Source organism: Cryptotermes secundus, unplaced genomic scaffold, assembly GCF_002891405.2.
Source record: "Cryptotermes secundus unplaced genomic scaffold, Csec_1.0 scaffold447, whole genome shotgun sequence".
Classification (NCBI taxonomy): Eukaryota; Metazoa; Arthropoda; class Insecta; order Blattodea; family Kalotermitidae; genus Cryptotermes; species Cryptotermes secundus.
Window position 1 is genome coordinate 65848 of NW_019733325.1, and position 19959 is coordinate 85806.

The 19959-nt window shown below is 39.4% G+C and overlaps 1 protein-coding gene across 1 annotated transcript in view; it reads right to left on the reverse strand.

Annotated features, from left to right (window-relative positions):
- Positions 1-1987: 1987 nt before the first annotated feature.
- Positions 1988-19959, reverse strand: part of LOC111867973 (paired amphipathic helix protein Sin3b) — a 98205-nt gene continuing 80233 nt past the window's right edge. Inside the window, exons 21-25 of the mRNA XM_023858236.2 lie at positions 17638-17820; positions 17309-17524; positions 16600-16838; positions 6966-7173; positions 1988-3789 (exon numbers count right to left, since the gene is read on the reverse strand). Coding sequence (XP_023714004.1) covers positions 3541-3789; positions 6966-7173; positions 16600-16838; positions 17309-17524; positions 17638-17820 — 1095 coding nt within the window. The 3' untranslated portion in view covers positions 1988-3540. The remainder of the gene's footprint in view (positions 3790-6965; positions 7174-16599; positions 16839-17308; positions 17525-17637; positions 17821-19959) is intronic.

Sequence of the window (19959 nt, forward strand, 5' to 3'; positions counted from 1 at the left end):
CCGTTCAAAAATTGCTTAGTGAATTTTCTAATAATAGTTTTCAGTTTTCCTTTGATTTATGCAAAGCCATTTTAGCGGCAGACATTCCGCTGTGGAGACTAATCAATCCTACTCTGAAAAACTTCACAGAGAAGTATACACAGTGCAAAATGCCAGATGAATCTACTGTGCACAAAAATTACATGAAGTAGTGTTACGATCTTACAATTGAAAGCATTAGAGATAAGATTCAAGATAATTTTGTGTGGGTATCAATCGACGAAACACAAGATTGTGAGAGACGGTTTATTGCAAACTGTATAGTTGGATCCCTAAATAAGAATGAACAATCTACCCTATATCTTCTTGCAGTAGAGCAATTTGAAACCACAAATAGCTCTGCAGTTTCAGAATTTTTTATTAATTCCATGAATTTACTATGGCCGAATGGCATTCAGTATGAGCACATATTTCTCTTTGTGACTGATGAAAACCAGTACTGCTCTTAAAGTTATATTTCCAAATATGATACATTTGACTTGCCTTACCCATGGGTTGCACCATGTTGCAGAAACACTTCGTGCTAATTTTCCGCTTGTTGGCAAGTTCGTGTCTTCTGTGAAGAAGGTATTTGTTAAAGCGCCATACAGAAAAGAAGCCTTTAAAGCAGTAGCACTGAGCATTCCACTTCTGCCAGAACCTATTTTAACGTGCTGGACCACATGGCTGTGCACAGTGAGTTATTATACCGAACACTGAGAAACAGTTAGGAATGTTGTGAATACATTTGATCCCAAAAGTGCAGCATCAATTCAAATTGCCCAAGATTTACTTAAAAAAAAAAAAAAAAAAAAAAAAAAAAAAAAAAAAAAAAACTAGAAACTAATCATTCCTATACATCTGCTCACTTCTCAAATCTTCCATCTGTCATTTCCTCACTGGAGGTAAGCAATAGCAATACTACTTTGTATCAGTCATTAACTGTGTTCAAAACCACTGTTTCAAAGTTGAATTCAGTTCCTGGAAGAGTTGAAGTAGTAAAGGAAAAAGTACACAGAATTATATATAAAATCAATACAAAGTCCGTCGAGTGTATCAATGTTTTTTAGGTCACTTCTTTCTCACTCTTGCCTTACATGTTTCGGTTTTAGTAAAACCATCTTCAGAGGCACATGGTACTAACAAGAAAACACTGGCGTTGTTTAACTGTACACAGTATATATGCTGTGTGGGCACTGCTACAAATGTCGATGTGTAAAAGCACAACACTAGCTTGGAGTACTGAATGCACGTACAGAATGCACGTTCAACCTTCGCATTCNATGGTTTTACTAAAACCGAAACATGTAAGGCAAGAGTGAGAAAGAAGTGACCTAAAAAACATTGTTACCCTCGACGGACTTTGTATTGATTTTATGTATAATAGTGTAATGGACCAAAATGAAACAATTCAAAATACAGAGAATTCTTTAAAAAAAAATCCAGCATATGAACAAATTTGTGAAATTGAAGAAATTTTAGCCGGTAAACGTACCGAACTGCCAAGTAAAAAATCACTAACAGTGGAGCCAATAGCGGCTTTTGTACATGCGCCCTTAAGTTCCCGAGAGGTGGAAAGAAGTTTTTTCCCTGCTATAAGGACATCTTACGAGACAATAAGAGGCGATTAACTGTGGAAAACCTAAAACATTTAGTAATTCTGAACTGCAACAGACGAGAAGTTGAAAGTTCAGAGAGCTAAATGTGAGTACCATTGGTTTCTTAAATTTGTTATGAAATATGTTGGCTTTGTTGCATGATTTGTATTTAAGTATAGCTTTTTATTGCAAGTGAATCATTCAGTGATTACATCAAATGAACTTAAATATTGATTTGTTGGTCTTAAAATAATGTAAAATCAATTTTAATATTTGGTATAAATTTTTATGTGCATATTTCGGAAGTTTTTCATGCATAAACGCGTACCTATTTAAGGGATTATTAGGGCATAAAAATCTGGTCCCTACTGATTACACACATTATGTTGGTGGAAAATGGCAGTGAACTAACTGCAAATGAAGCAGACTGTGCTGATATGCCATCGAAACAGGTTCCAGACCAGATGCAGTACATGGCATTACTGTTGTCAGTTACAAACAGAAGAAGAGGTGCCCTATATGTATACTTCATGCTACAATATTATTGTCTGTTAAAAACCAGTCATTGCGCTGTGTATCGGCCATATCTTTCAAAAACAAATTAATGCTTCATCAGGTGGAGGAACGTAAGACACACTACTGTGACTGAAAATAACCAGCCTGAGGAAAAGTATGTACCGATGATGAATCAGCAAAGTCAGCACAGCACATACTTGAGACAGAATTCAAGTTAGATAAGCTTTGGTAGAAATACACAAAAACTGAACATGACATAAAAGATGACCTTTCACTTACATGACAGTGGTTATAATGAATTAAGTCACCAGGTCAGGTAACACTTACAGACATACTCAAGTAGGATGGGCAGATTTGTCAGCAAATACCAAATCCTGCATTTCCAAAACACCTACCTACCAACCCAAGTTAACAGTTTGCACACAAGCGAGACACCCTGACAGCAGTTTCTTGTCAATAAATAAAATACTTCTGGCTTATATATTTATTTCTTTTCTTCAAACTTTTATTAGAAAAATAAATAATTTCATTAGCAAAATCCCTCCATTCCCTTCCCCCCCCCCTCCCTCAACCATTTGGTCAGTAAAAAGTAGCACCTGAGTGGAGTGAAAACTGCATTGTCACCGGTATCAAACAGGGTTCCCACACTCTCAGCCTCTTGAAGAGAAAAATATAAACAGGAATAAAAGACTGTACACTTATAATATACAATTCTAAACTGGATAATAACTTGCTGCTGCATGTAAACACCACTAGATGGAACTCAAACCTAATTCATATATTCTGAACACTGCCAGGAAGAGAAACATCTGGAGCCAGTTACAAATCACTGATTCTGTTTGATCTGTGAAGCAGGAACTAAGCAAGAACTTCTACCAGATTTGTTTGTGGACAGACACAAACTATTACTATGCATTTGTACAGAGATGCAGTGAAGACTGGGGCTTCATTTTGTACCGTCAGTGTGGTGATTACAAGGAAATGAACACATTGCAAAGCAATGTTGCTTAGACTGAAAACAAGTTGTCTTCAAAACTAACCATTAGTAGTACTGCAGATTTATTACTATGCATGACAGGCCCAATATAATGGCATTTCTTAAGCTTTGTGGGGACAATGTTGGAAAGGTCTTTTCAACAATATTTAAATTAAGTACAAAAAATAATAAAAACACATCTTTTCACAAATATACACACAACATACAACTGATGTCTTACGCCTGTTCTCAAGTCACTTATTGTGCTTTCTAGACGTTGATATGGCTGGCATATTTTCTAGCTGCAATGCCCACAGTGCAGTCCATATTGCTTTCAAGTAGATTCAAGGGGCAGCACATCTGTCACCACACACAATGTGCTGCACTTTTGACTAGGCACAATATGGCATTACACACACAGCTGTCACCACTTCAAGGCTCATTGCCGCCGCCTGCAGCAACCAATCTGTCCACTCTGTACCTATTGTATGATCTGTAAGGAGGCCGCGCCACATCATTGTCTGTCAACACTCGTGTCCTGTTGGGCACCACACCCTCACCACGTCCCATGAGCCAGTCTACACACACTTTGTGCTGAGAGTCACTTACATGTTGCGACGCCCAACCCCCATGCCAGCCTCGGAACTTGCAGCTCAACCGCAAAGATACTGAGGAGTGAGACTAGAAAAAAAAAACACTGTATTGGTGATTCAGCACTTTTACAAGGAAGGAAAACCTGGCAAGGTAACCCTCACAGTTTCACAATCACAGCTGGTGCATCATAGTCTCTTGGCAAATGAACCTGTAAGCATTCTTGAAACAGTCTAATGTGATATATTCTTAAATTTGTAAATAGTCATTTTAATCCTGTTTTACTGATAAAACTTCTTGTGTTTACTAGTTCATATGAACACTTTAATAACCCAGCTTATGGTTTCTCACAGGCCGCGCCACAGCTCAAGCGGTTAGTTGCTGGCTTCCCATTGTGGTGGCCCAGGTTCGATCCCGGGTCTGGTGAAGTGGGATTTGTGGTGGACAAAGTGGCGCTGGGGCAGGTTTTCTCCGAGTACTTTGGTTCGTCCTGCCAATCTTCATTCCACCAACTGCTCCACAATCACCCTCACCTATCATCTGGGGCTGGTACAATAGGCCAGAAGTGGCCGCAGTGCAAGGGACTTAGTCCCAACCTACTAGCAATAAATAAACAAAAAATAAATAAATAAATAAAAAAGTTCATAACAATTGAATGTATGGCCCTAAATGACAATAAAATAAATTATATAGGATTAATAAAAAATATTTCACTGAACTTTGGGATATGGTTCCATACACAAAAACAATGAAAAAAGTATACACAAGAAGCTATAGCCCTTTTGAATTTCCAGTATGAAGAAAACATCCTGTCTAGGATACCTTTTCCTTCTTTCTGATTGTTTACAAATGTGCTGTCTGGTCCCTTGCAAAGGCAGTCACAAGTCAGTGTGCATCTTATATTGTGCAAGGTCACTGTGACCAGACATTCCATGAGTGGATTGGTGCAAGAGTCAAACTGTGCTGTTTTGATGGAAATGGCAAATAATTACATTCATTCATTCATCAGAAATCTGTCGAGATGACAGGTCCACAGTCTCTTCCAAAACAGTTCCTCCACTTGATGCGATCTAGAGCTTTCTGATGTTCCTTCTGATCTTCGCACTTTTTCTTGTCGTAACGCCTGCATGACATTTCCTCTAGAAACACTCCCCCCCCAGAGATCTGATTGGGGGAGTAGTTTACCTCCGGACTGTTTTGCCTCCAGAGGAAACATCTCGCATACATGGTATCTCTGTTTTTGGAAAGAGACTATCCAGGAAAAGTGATAATGTGGTAGTTTTTCCATTTGCTTTCCACATCACAGTACAACAGCCGTTCAAACCACTCTGGTCATGCTTGTTGCTATACGAACTTGAACCATCTCGAGCATCATTTGCTCTGTGCTTCAAGTCGCTGCTGACGACGCTGCTTCCGGCATCAGTTTTTGGTCTCTCTCTTCATCTGATGCCTAACCTTTGACCTGTCCAGCAAGGGAGTCCCTGCTAGTAGCTACACTACCGCTGGTATAGCTCTCAGGGTCCTTGGCATACTCAAACCCCCTCACCACGATAAGGTGGAGCAAACAACAAGGGGGGGGGGTAATAATTACATGAATGCAAAAATGGCAGGCATGCACATGTACTGTTTAGCCAAGTACGAGAAGCACGCTATCTGCATCAAGAACAGCACACTGACCACACATTCCTGGAAAGGAGTATGTATGTCAGGATTCATCAGCATCTCAGAATGGCGTCAGGCCACAATCAGTCAATACTTGATTTGGAGGAAAGGGTGTTATGCTGTGTGAAAGAGGAACCAGAACTAGTACAAGAAATTCAGCTGAGGACAGTCTCCCAAAATAAAGATGTGAAAATATTACACAAACAGCTACTGTATCTGTAACTTCTTCAAGGAGGTCAAGGCTTTATACTCATTAACTATACCAGAAGGGCTCTCTATCAGGCATGGGATTTTAGAAAATATGCACAACCAATAAACTTTCTATATGACGTTAACTTGTAACTACAAGTAATTATAACACTTGCTAATCTACACATTCTCCAGGTCACTGTACTGCAGCACACATCACACCTCATATGTCTTCAACAGGCACTGCTTGATTATGGTTCCCAACAGTGGACACTCCTATGCTTCAGTCCTCATGTCCTTGCCAGATGGTGACTTCTCAGTTAAATCATTGCTCCAACTGTTGCCTCTAAACTGCAACTAACTACAAGTTATCCTTCTATAACTTCAGTATCGACCGCGCAGAAAACATGTTTTCCCATACTGACTGGATCGATGCAGCAACTGCTTAAAAATGGACCAGGTATCATTAACATTTTTATCAACCATTGGCTAGTGATGTCATGTCACAGTATGGAATCATGTGTAGTTCATGCATGATAGGGTTCCAGTTAATTTTCTTGTTCATGTTACACAGCGCCTAATCAAGTCTCCAAAGAAACGTCAACTGGAAGAAGCGGGCCAGTACCAAGAGTCCTCACAGTAAACACCTCAATCTGATGGTCCACTTCTTTTTGTGGTGTTATCTGAAATGTTCAGTTGAACTTCTGTCAGTCCATGACATAAAAGTTACAACCGCATATGGAGAAAGCTTGTGAAACATTCAGACACAAGGCACTAATTTTTTGTCCACGAGGCACTGTGCCGAGATCTGTGTGGAGATGGGTGGACAGCATACTGAACACTCACTACGCTGATATATTAGGAGTAATTTAAGATATGCTAGCCAGGCTGTTGTCCTAGAATGTTCTAAGATTCATAAAACTTTCCTGACTGTTTCACTGTGTGCCACACCCCTACATCTGGTAAACACTTCTTGTTCAAACAGTATAATGTGAACATTTTCACGCAGTTTGGTAAGGCTAGAAGTTCAGTTCCTGCTTGGCCAACTGACCTATACACATGCACGAGCAGCAACTCCCTTACAATAAAAATGTGCTAAGATTTTAAGGTACCATCATTTGTGGTTCATTAACAAGGCTGGCTGTATTTAGACTATACAGTGACTAATAATGGGATGACTTAATGAATAGTAAATTTGGAAGAATGTGAAACATAATGATTGTTGCCTCATTTAAGGTAATACAGCATTCTACCATTTTCCAAGAAAGAATGAGGAAAACGATGAAAAACCTTTCGGGAGAGCTGGCAGCTGATCCTCCAAATACAAGTAACAACGGTGTTTTTGCCAACCCACTTGACTAGGCACAAGGGGGAGGGGAGGGGACACACACAAAGTGTATATCCATGGAACTTACCTGTCTTGCACGATGCAGGGCCTGCCGCCTGTACAAGAGGTTCTCCTTGTTTACCACGAACACCATGCGGTAGGCATTGATATTGAAACGACACTGTGTGTTGTCTGCTGCCACTATTGCCATGCCATTACCTGTCACATTATTCAGTCGACAATTTGAGCCATGCTCTTCGCCCACTCCACCTTCACTTGTCCGTTCATCCTCAGAACTGGAAAGAAAAAAATTCAGCATCACAAAATTAAACGAAGATTCCATGTTAAATTCTACACAAAGCCTAAATTTTTATGGCCCTTTTGTTTCCTTTTTATTGCATGTAACATTTAATCTTAACTTGGGGCCCACAAGAGCTAATCCAACATAAATCTTATATGTGGACTTTCATGAATGTAACCACAAAAACATAGAAGGCTAAACACACATACACAAGCCTTATAACTTCATAAAGTGTTATGTACTCATACCAGTGGTTCTCAAACTTTTTACCTCTGAGGGCTGCCTGAGAAGAGAAAATACTCTATTTTCATCAAAAATAGAAGTCATGGTATGTTTGACGTTTTATTCAGTTTATTTTGTGTTTTTCTACATACTATTTAGCATTTTTTTTACTCAAAATTAAAGTATAATAATATTAGACATATAATAGAAATTTTTTTAACACTTGCAATTAACCAAAATATGTATTGAAATGAAATGAAATTTAACTAACAAGTATTTAATTTTTTCTGCAAAGAAAATCAAACATTTAAATGTCAAAGTTCAGTGTGATGGATGGGCCTGCTTTTGAGAACAAAGTTTATCAAAACGTGGTGTAATATCAGAAATGGCCACTCTAATTTCTTTAGCAATATTTAGCCTTGAACGATACGTTGACTTTATAGCTGCCAAAGCAGAAAGCCTGTCTTGCATAAGTAAGCTGTTGCAAAAGGAATCAGAATCTTCAATGCTTTTTGGTTCAAAGTTGGGAATTCCTTGCCAATATGTATCCAGAACTCCAACAAAGACAATTCCTTAAATTTACTTTTTAATGAAGTATCACTAGTGAGAATGATCATTTACATTAAGAGATGATGGCCCAGGAGCATTTTCAAATGGATTTTTAATCCAATTAAATTCATCAAAATCACTGCAAAAGTATTTCTCAAAATGAACTTTCAACATTATGAGATGATCAAGTAGGCAGCTTTTTATGTCCACTGGAAGCACTGGATTATCAGTGTCTTGTACCATTGACACCAGAGTAGGGAACATGTCTAGAGTGTCACTTTCCATGCTGTTTCTCCAGAGCTCTAATTTTCTCATGAATGCCTTCACTTTGTCATTCCAAGAAGTACAGCTGCCTCATTCCCTTGAAGTGAAGTGTTGAGGATATTTAGTTTCTCAAATATATCTGTGAGGTAAGCCATTTTCAATATAAAGTCCTTGTTGCTGAAACTGTCTGCCAGTGAGTAATTTTCCCCCATTTAAAAAACAGAACACCTCATGCCTCAGCTCAAACATTCTCTTTAATACCTTGCCTCTTGAAAGCCATCGAACATTACTAAAAAACAACAGAGCAGTCACTTTCCATGCTGTTTCTCCAGAGCTCTAATTTTCTCATGAATGCCTTCACTTTGTCATTCCAAGAAGTACAGCTGCCTCATTCCCTTGAAGTGAAGTGTTGAGGATATTTAGTTTCTCAAATATATCTGTGAGGTAAGCCATTTTCAATATAAAGTCCTTGTTGCTGAAACTGTCTGCCAGTGAGTAATTTTCCCCCATTTAAAAAACAGAACACCTCATGCCTCAGCTCAAACATTCTCTTTAATACCTTGCCTCTTGAAAGCCATCGAACATTACTAAAAAACAACAGAGCAGTGTGTTCGGCACCCATTTCCTCACACAGAATTTTAAAAAGTGTAGACTTCAGAGGATTTGTCTTGATAACATTGATGGTTTTTACAACCGTCTGCAGCGCATCATGAAGGGGTGGGCTGAGTTCTTTAGCTGCCAGAGCCTCCCGATGTATCATACAGTGAGTCCATACCGCTTCGGGAGCAATCGCTTTAATTTTTGCTCGTAATCCAGCACAGACTCCTGACATTGAATGAGCTCCATCTGTACATATGCCAGTGCACATATCCCATGATATCCCATTTTCATTAAACAAAGCATTAATCAAGTCAAAAAGGCTTTGAGCTGTTGCTGTTTTCAAGATAGGCTCACAGAAAAACAATTCCTCTCACATATTACACTCATCAATAAAACGAACGTACGCAATCAAATGAGCATCTTTATGAATATCAGTCCCGTCATCCACTTGAAGTGCAAAGTACTTGTTACGCAACTTCTCAATTAAATGCTGACGTAAATCGTCAGAAATTCTTCTACAAACTGTCATTAGAGAGGGGGACATTTTTCAATTGTTGAGCAGAAGAGTCACCAAACATTGTTGATACTATGTCAATCACTGCTTGTAAAATCAGTGATTCTGCAATTGTGTGTGGTTTCTTGCATTTAGCAATTCTATGAGAAACGTGGTAAGAGGCTAAAAGGGCCTTAGAAGTCACATTTGTTGTTTTAGCAATTTTCTGTTGGGCAGACTTTAAACCGCTAAGCTTTCTAACAAAAAAATCTTTTGGTTTATTTGTAAACTCCAGATGTTTGGTTTCAAGATGTCTCTTTAATTTATTAGGTTTCATACTATCTGCAGCTAAAATACTTAGACAGATTACACATTGCGGACGTTCATCATTGACCACAGTTTTCGTAAAGCCTAGTGATAAATAGTTCTCATCGTACCGTCTCGTTTTCACACTCTGAGTAGCTTCTTTCCCACCACCAGCTGAAGGAGCACTAGTGTCATTTATATCACTAATCAGGAAACGCTTCATGATCAGTTGTTCATAATCAAGTCAACTTCAAGAGGTAAACAAATCAGCACAACTGCACTGAAATGTTGAATGCATAAGAACACAACATCAAACAGGCATACCCGTCGATCACCACTGAGTCTGGCGACAAACTGCCTGCTCCCTGCCCAACAGGCGCCAATGAGATGACATAAGTTGCTGCTTTCAGCTGCGCGTGTACAGTGCTGCCCGGAAGAGGATGCGGCTACTGTCAAACTATCAACGCTGTCTCTGGCATATGCGTTTTATAATTGTCGGTAAAGAGAATAATTATTAGTTATTTTGAAATTCATGATAATTAAAGCCTGTACTCATCAAAAGTTTTTCTGTATGTATTTTTATTTTTTTATTACTTTTCTAACTGATTTAGGACAGTTTTAATTTTTATTTGTAGGAAAGTATGCTGCGGCCCCCCTGGGGGTCGCGCCCCACAGTTTGAGAACTACTGGCTTATACTGATGCTCAAGAAGAAACTAGCATAAAAATACACAATGTGTGAAAAATGCATTCACATTAGTAACACATTTTCTGTCTGCCCCAGATACCCCTGGGACTGTCACTCTGAACTCAAGCCAGGCTTGGAGGCTTCCATCATTAACCCACTTCAGCCTTCAGTGCCTTTTACCATTGCATTCCATGTGAAGTCACCCAGAGAGATCGCTCGCCATTTTTAAAAAAAGTCATATTTTGTACACTTATTTCTACATATTTCCACACTTCAAAAATATTTTTAAAAAAATGTAATCCGCTTGGTTCTCCCAGTAGAGCCGTTTTTATAATGTGAAAAAACGCGTTTTCGGCTCAAATGGAGGTCTGCGTTATCTTCTACATCTCGATAACTACAGTGTGATTCAGAAAGATGGACACAATTTCAATTGGCTATATTTCCTTAACTATAGATTGCATTTGAATTCTGTAAAGTACATTTGAAAGAGGATGTTGTAAAGTTTCTAATACTACTGCTAGAGCACTCCAGCACCGTGTCAGTTGTAAGCGAGATGGCTACTATGCAACACAAGATTTTTTGCATTCGTGAGTTCAGTAAAAGTGAGTCTGCGACTGCGATGCATTGTGCATTTCGTCGCAAGTTTAACATCCAACCTCCAACGAGGAAGAGCATTTATTGTTGGAATAAACAATTTGATGAAACTGGCTCTCTGTGTAAGGGTAAAAGCCCGGGCCGATCTCGTGTATCGGAGTAGAACGTGGAGCGCATTCGAGTGAGCTTTGAGCGTAGCCCAATGAAGTCAACCCGTAGTGCTAGTAGAGAACTTGGGACTATCGCAAACAACTGTCTGGCGTGTACTGAGGCGTCAGTTAGTGTACAAACCATACCACCTACAACTGGTATAGGCTCTTCGCGCAAACAATAAGGTTAGGTGTGTAGAATTTTGTGACCATATGCTCAAAAACATGGAAGATGAATTGTTTCTGCCTCTTGTAATTTTTAGCGATGAAGCTACGTTTCACCTAAGTGGGGAAGTCAGCAGGCACAATGTTCGCATATGGGGGCTACAAAATCCCCGTGTAACACTCGAACATGTGAGGGACAGCCCGAAAGTTAATGTGTTCTGTGCAATATCGTTAACAAAGGTTTATGGACCATTCTTTTTTGATGAATTCACTGTTACTGGAGTAGTGTATCTTAGAATGCTGCAAAACTGGTTTGTTCCTCAAATGAATGAAGACTCAGGAGATTACATTTTCCAGCAAGATGGAGCTCCACCCCATTGGCACCTGAATGTTCGACGTTTCCTGAATGAATCTCTACCTCAACAATGGATAGGTCGCATGGGGAATGAAGACTTGGCACTTCAGTTCTGACCACCGAGGTCTCCTGATCTCACACCCTGCGACTTTTCCCTGTGGGGATTCATGAAAGATGCAGTTTACGTACCACCTCTTCACACAAATTTGAATGACCTAAGAACCCGTATCACAGATGCGGTGAACTCAGTGACGCAAGATATTTGTCATCAAGTGTGGGATGAATTCAGCTACCATCTAGGTGTTATCCATGCAGCTGGAGGGGGACACATCTATAAACTTCCATGTACGTATAATCAAATGTAATTTACAGAATTCAAATGGAACATATAAGTCAGGAAATATAGCCAGTTCAAATTGTGTCAATCATTCTGAATCACCCTTTACTGAAGCTAGAGACTCCAATGAAAAAAAAACTTGTTCCTCATGATATGGACGACAAATTATGTTATTACAAGTTTTCACTCAACTTACTTCCTCTAGGTGTAATTAAGCTTGAAACTTACCAATCGATTTTGGGAAAAATGCTACTTTTGACCTTCAGAAACCAATGGGAGAGGAAAGTATCAGATCCGTGGTTTCTACCCTCTGTTGTTACTTACATGAGGAATATAATCACGTAGTTTTGAACCCTGTACCTATTTTCCAAACATTTCCAGGAGCTTCCAAACTTTGCTCTGGGCCCCAAATCGGCCATTTTTAACATCTCATATCTACGGTGGGGAAGCTCCAAATATTTTGAAACTCATAGAAAATAATTCTCTATTCTAGAGTAACATGGAGTTAAAGTTGTAATTCAAGTAATTGCGAAGTTCTTATAATGCGAAAAGACGCATTTTTGGCTGAAATGGAGGTTTGCGTTATCTCCCATATCTCGATAACTATTGAAGGTAGAGACTCCAATAAGAAACCAATTTGTTCCTCATGATATGCACTAAAAATCATGTCATTACAAGGTTTTATTCAACTCACTTACTCTAGGTGAAATTAAGCTTAAACCTTATCTATCCATTTTGGGAAAAACGCTATTTTTCACCTTCAAAAACCAATGGGAGGGAGAAAGTATCAGATCTGTGGTTTCTACCCTTTGTTGTTTCCTACATGAGGAATATAATCACATAGTTTTGAACCCTGTACCTATTTTCCATGAGTTTTCAAACTTTGCTCTGGGCCCAAAATCGGCCATTTGTAACATCTCATATCTCTGGTGAAGCTCTGAAAAATTCGAAATTCATAGCAAATAATGTTCTATTCTAGAGTAACTTGGAGTTAAAATTATAACTTTGATATTCAACTAATAGTGAAGTTGTGGGCACTTCGAATTTTACCAAAAAAATCAATATCTCAACAATTGGCTTACCTGCATTCATTGGTATTAGTTCTTTGTGTACTCTGATGAAAATTGTCCAATTTGTTTGAAAGTACACGTAGTTCAGTAAGTGTCCACTATCATGATGTCTTCAAAATCATCAGACTTTGTTAGTTTGTAACACCTGATGGTATTTTTCTCTTGTGTGTGGAACAGTTTTGTACTTTGGAACCTGCTTTTAAGAATGATTTAATTTTTTGCAACTTCCTCTTTTGGCATAAAAATGTAAACTTTCCCTGGGATATTTTCTGTGCAGAATATTTACAGTTCTAGTGGGCACAGGATTTGATTAAAATGAGTTCTTTGAAGACTGGCTTCCGCTGCTTGCCTCTTTGTGGTGCTGCCAATACCGTCACAGGCATTCTTCCCGTGTAAGGTGGCAAAGAAGTTACTTTCTGCTTCTAGTCCGAAGTCTTTGTAGTGGTGATATAAATTGAAAAGATTATTTTTGTTTTTATACTGGCTTCCAGCACCATCACTGAAATAAATAACTTTCCTGACTGAAGGCACATTTTCTTTTATATCAGTGATAAGAAATTTTTGGAACACATAAACTGTGGCTGTATCGTGCTTTACATGATCACTGATTGTACACAGGCTTCAGCATTTTGTTATACTGTCCCCATTGTAGTAATACACAAAAGGGTGAAGTGTAGCCTGTTGAATTACCCAGAGGAAACTTTGAATCTTGTCTTGAACGAGAAACAAACAATTTCCTACAAAATCTGTAAAATTCAAAGTGCTCACAACTTCACTGTTAGTTGAATATCATAGTTGTAATTTTAATTTCAAGTTACTCTAGAATAGAGCATTATTTGCTATGAATTTCAATTTTTTTGGAGCTTCTCCAACAGAGATGAGATGGTAAAAATGGCCGATTTTTGGCCCAGAGCAAAGTTTGAAAACTCCTGGAAAATAGGTACGGGGTTCAAAACTATGTGATTATATTCCTCATGTAGGAAACAACAAAGGGTAGAAACCACATATGATACTTTTTCCCTCCCATTGTTTTTTGAAGGTGAAAAATAGCGTTTTCCCCAAAATCGATGGTAAGATTTAAGCTTAATTTCACCTAGAGTGAGTTGAGTAAAGCCTTGTAATGTTATGATTTTTAGTCCATGTCATGAGGAACAAATTGGTTTCTTATTGGAGTTTCTACCTTCAATAATTATTGAGATATGGGAGATAACACAAACCTCCATTTCAGCCAAAAACACGTCTTTTCGCATTATAAAAACTTCGCATTAGTTGAAATTCAACTTTAACTCCATGTTACTCTAGAATAGAGAATTATTTTCCATGAGTTTCAAAATTTTTGGAGCTTCCCCACCGCATATGAGATGTTAAAAATGGTTGATTTTGGGCCCAGAGCAAAGTTTGGAAGCTCCTACAAAATTCTGGATAATAGGTACAGGGTTCAAACCTGCGTGATTATATTCCTCATGTAAGTAACAACAGAGGGTAAAAACCACAGATCTGATACTTTCTCCCCTTCCTATTGGTTTCTAAAGGTCAAAAATTGCGTTTTTCCCAAAATCGATTGGTAAGTTTCAAGCTTAATTACACCTAGAGGAAGTGAGTTGAGTAAAAACATATAATGACATGATTTGTAGTCCATATCATGAGGAACAAATTGGTTTTTCATTGGAGTCTCTAGCTTCAATAGTTATCGACATATAGAAGATAATGCAAACCTCCATTTCAGCCGAAAATGCGTTTTTTTCGCATTATAAAAACGGCTGTACCGGGAGAACCAAGCAGATTACAATATTTTTTTTTTAAATATTTTTGAAGTGTGAAAATACGTAGGTTGTACCGAAAGTCATGAGCAACTTTTTTGCATGCAACCTGGGAACAGCAGTTGAAAGAGTGTAGGGTGGAACCAGCTGTTATGTTAACCTTGAGTGTCTTGTGACGTCAATAGCTTGCATCACATGACCAGTATCACTCCTAATGAAATGGCCGACAACGATGTCGTTTCGCCAGCATGCTGTCATCAAATTTCTCATGAAAGAGGAAATCCCTGCTGCAGAAATTCACCAGAGACTTCAGCGTGCTTATGGAAGTGTGTGCATGGGTGCAAGCAGTGTTCGAAGATGGGTGAAACATTTTAAAGAATGGGAACACCAGCATCGAAGATGAGCCTCGGAGCAGTCGTCCTTGAACAGCCTCAAATGAACGCAACAAGAGTGGATGAGATCATTCAAGATGACAGGCGTGTGACTGTGGACACAACAGCCCGAAAACTTGGAATAGGGCACAGTGCAGTACAGGAGATGATTGAAAGCTTGGGCTATAGGAAAGTTTGTACTTGTTGGGTCTCGCGGTTATTGACTGAAGAACACAAAGGTCAGCGAAAAGCCATCACCTCAGAACTGCTGCAGAGATATCGACATGAAGGCGACGACTTTTTGCTCTGTATTGTGACATGTGTCGAAAGCTGGTTTCACGATTTCGAGCCTGAAACGAAACGGTAGAGTATGGAATGGCACCATTTGCATTCTCCATCAAAGAAGAAGGCAAAAACAGTGCCACCAGCTGTAAAGGTGATGGGCACAGTCTTCCGGGATGCAGAGGGGTTTATTCTGGCCGAATTCCTGGAACCTGGGAAAACCATCAACGCTGCTCGTTATGTCCAGATGCTGCACAAGCTTCGCCGTGCATTGCGCGATAAACGTCCGGGACGAAACATCATCCTGCATGACAACACTCGCCTCACATTGGAGGCAATTGTAAAGCTGGGGTGGGAAATTCTTCCACACCACTCCTATAGCCCTGATCTGGCACCTTCCGACTACCATCTTTTCAGATTTGTGAAGGATCGGCTGCGTGAGACAAGGGAGGCAATTCAGAAAGCAGTTCGTCAGTGTCTTTGGATGGCTGGAATGGAATTTTACAGAAGGGGAATTTTCAAACTCCCAGAACACTGGGAGAAATGTGTACAATGAAGTTGAGATTATGTGGAAAAATAAAGAAAGGTCTGTAGATTGAGGTGGTGTATCTGGTCTGTCAATAATAAAGCATGTTACTTTACAAAAAATTGTTGCTAATGACTTCCAGTATGACCCTCGTATGTAGAAATAAGTGTACAAAATATGAATATTTTTAAAAATGGAGAGCGACCTCTCTGGATGACTTCACATGGAATGACCCATTTATGAACACGGCCCTGATGGCACACATTTTGTACTGGCCCTGGATATGTCCAAGAATCTTATTCTTGTCTCCTGAAGCTGGCTCTGAAGACTCTTGGTTATTAGTGAACTTTGGAGTTCGACACTTTCTGCGTGGCATTTCTCAATAAACACTGCGTTGAGGGAAACTTTCTCCTCGTCTTACATACTCTGAGTAAGCAGCAGTAAGACTGTGAGTGATGGTATACATCTTCCAAGCATTTCCTTTTGGAATTTTAAGAAATTGTGTGTAAAATGGCCACCTGTCCAAGACTGAACTGCACACTAACACTGGGTAGGCAATGCATCAGCAGTGTTCTAACAACAAATGTGCTTCATAAATAGAAAAACTGGTATATGTCAATTCCTTGTAACACAAAGGGTAATTCCTAAGCATCAGACTATTTCAGGCACATAATGAGTACACCATTTCTTACCTACACTTGGTCTTGCAGTCCGGCTGTTTGCCGGGTGAATTACTGGTTTCTGCTGAGTCACTTTGACTCGTCTCTGTGGCCTCAGTCCCCGATTCCTGCTGCTTGCTTCGACCCTTCTTTTCAATCCCTGGCCTGTCCAATGGCTGTCTTATCTGGCACGAGTACTTACGCCACAGCCTTACATTACGAGGCAGGAACACTGGCTTTCGACGGTGTCTGCCTCCAAGGAATGGTTCCAGCTGCCAACCAACCCAAGCACTAATAAAACATCCATATTACATACCCAAACAGAATTTAGAAATTCAGATTTTCTATAAATTTCCTCCCTTTCAATAACACTAAAAACACAAAAGCATAGTAAGATAAGATCATGATCTAAGGTATTCAAAACCGTCACATGAATGCTCCCATGCTGCTGTGCAGCAGTAAATTCAGAATCTTAAAAAATTAATTTGCATTCAAATGCACAATATCTGTACATTTCTATCCTTTATGCCTTAATCATGGCAATAAACTGGAATATGTTCATGAATGTTTCCTGAACTTCTTAATAACACAATAAGAGTTTAAAAAAGTACCGATAAAGATATATTATATGAAACACTTCACATTAATATTTATAATTCAAACTGTCAGGCAGAACATTAAACAAGACGTTATATTAAAGAAATGAAAATGACACCCATGCAACCGTCGGTAGATTATTCACCTCATCTGCCTCATCAGCAGATGTTTCCATCCGGTGGTCCTGATGTTCGGTTCCCTCAACAGCCACTGCACCAGTGTTAGAGCCTGCCACACCATCAACACCACTATTGGCATAGCGCTCAACATATGAGGACCACTTCTCTGTCTCTGCTACTGGTTCTGGTTCCTCCATCTCTGTGTCCAGCAACTCCAATGTCAACTTACAGTCATGCTTGTACTGCAATACAGTAAACACATGTACAATAGTTGCCTCAAGGACCACAGTTCAACAATCATTTAAACACAAAACCAAAGAAGAAAGTACATCAAATTTGTAATGAACATGCTTACCACATAAATTTTAAAACAATTCTCATCTGCCAGGGCCTGCTCTGCACGCCGCTGGTATGCCAGTTCGGCGGCTGCCCTCTTGTGGGCTGTACTACATAGACCACCTGCACTGCCTCGACGCTGTTCCTGCTGTAGTAACTCCATGCACTCCTGACAGGACTCGTCTGACACAAGATACTGCAGCTGCAAACATTACAAAGCACACCACAGCTGAATATTCGTGACATCTTCCAGCTTCATGATTAAACAGATTATTTTATGGCAAGCACCGATAGGAAATTATACCTTTAAAACATATCATGGAGAAAGATAAGTATCTGCAGCTTACTTCTTAACTTCTTCAAAATATAGAAGTGGAAGTTATTACACCTTTAGGGACAGCAAGAATACAGAATAAGGAAGACCTTCTCCACAGTGTTATTACCCACACCTCTAAAAATAATTTACATGGACAGTAACACATGTCACAGATTGGGAAAAGATTGTACAGCAGGAACAATGAGCAAGGATTTTTTCAAAGAAGCTAGACTAAGAAACCAAGGGGAAGCTCAAAGAATGAAAATGATCTGCAATACATACAGTAACTGTAAACAATGCCCTCAGATCTCATAATCTATGCACACAGGGGCAACCCTGTCCCTGCTAGATCCAGGGCTCTGGCCCTCCCTGGCCAGATATACTAACCACCATGGATCCAGCTTAAGACAGTCTCCCTTGCAAAGTAGAGTTTTCATCATAGGGCAGTAATGTTTCCTACAACCAACAAGAATGACCTGAACATAATGGAAGGCCTTGTTGCAGAGATACGAGGGTAAGTCAATAAGTAAGTTACAAATGGATATACAACTTAAATAAGAGTACTGATTTGAAAAATGCTTCTATTTTTCAACATAATCTCCCTGTACATTGAGGCACTTGTCCCATTGTTTCACAAGCCCCTGAAAACCAGCAGCATAAAATTCTTGGGGCTGCTCTCAGAACCTGGCAGTGACTTCGCTACAGAAGGGTAACTATAGGCACTATAACCACTGCCATTGGTTGTTCACATGGCATGGCCTACCTCATAATGCATGACAGGTTAGGTTTTCACAAAGTCTGTGCATGTTGGATGCCGCGCATGCTGACCCCACAAGATGAAATGCAAAGAATGGGTGTGGTATTACAGCATCTGAATTGCTACCACGATGAAGGAAGCGATATGCTAGCCCGTATTGTCACACGTGATGAGTCTTGCTCCAAGCGACTTCCATTTGTTCAGCCTCTTCTTTCGGCTGAAAATTTTTCCAACAATGAAGCTGTATAAAGGGGAGTCACCGCCTGGTTAAACACCAGGCCAAAGAATTTTATGCTGCTGGTTTTCAGGGGCTTGTGAAACGATGGGACAAGTGCCTCAGTGTATAGGGAGATTATGTTGAGAAATAAAAGCATTTTTCAAATCAGTACTATTATTTGTTTAAGTTCTATATCCATTTGTAACTTACTTATTGACTTACCTACATTTTTTACAACAATGTTCATGGAGGTTCTTACTTTTGTTTACCAGTTGATGGTCCTGCTCTACACGGCAACCGGTGCACCATCAGATGCGAGGCATGCATGAATTTTTCTGATGAATCAGTATGCCTGATAACATTTTGAATTATGAGACGTTATAAACTTTGTGGACTGCTTGACAGCATTATATTTCATGGCGAGCAGTGCAATAAGTGCATAGGAATTTGTTATGATTTGTCAGTGGTTGGCACTCTTGAGCTCCAATATCCATTTATTCTCGGTTACAGTTCGTGAGCAGTGTGGTGTGCCATGGTGTGGTATACTTAAGAGCGAATTATATATTTCCGTTTGAAATATGGATCTTCTAGAAAGTGTCTGCAAAAATTTTGATGTAAATTTCGTGATGAAAGAGTCAGACAAACAATTCACAATTTGTGAATAAACTTAAATCAACGGGACTCTCAGTAAGCAAGAAACAAAAACATAAAGTGCTTACTGAGGAGAAGTTACATAACACAGGAGTCAGACTTAAACATGTACCTAGAAAATCAGAGAAAACGTCTAGCTCAAGAAACTCGAGTGTTAAAGTCTAGTGCAAGGAGGGCAACACAATTGCTGAAGCTTAGATCCTATAACACAACAGTAATCCATGCCTTGCAGCCAAGTGATCCAGCAAGAAGGGTTCATCTTTGTGCCTGGTTTCTACAGATTGTCACTGAAGGTAAGATTGATCTGCAACTGGCATTCTTTTGTAATGAAGCATGCTTTCACTTGCAGGGATACATAAATACGCTAAATAATCACTACTGGAGTTCACAGAACCCACAA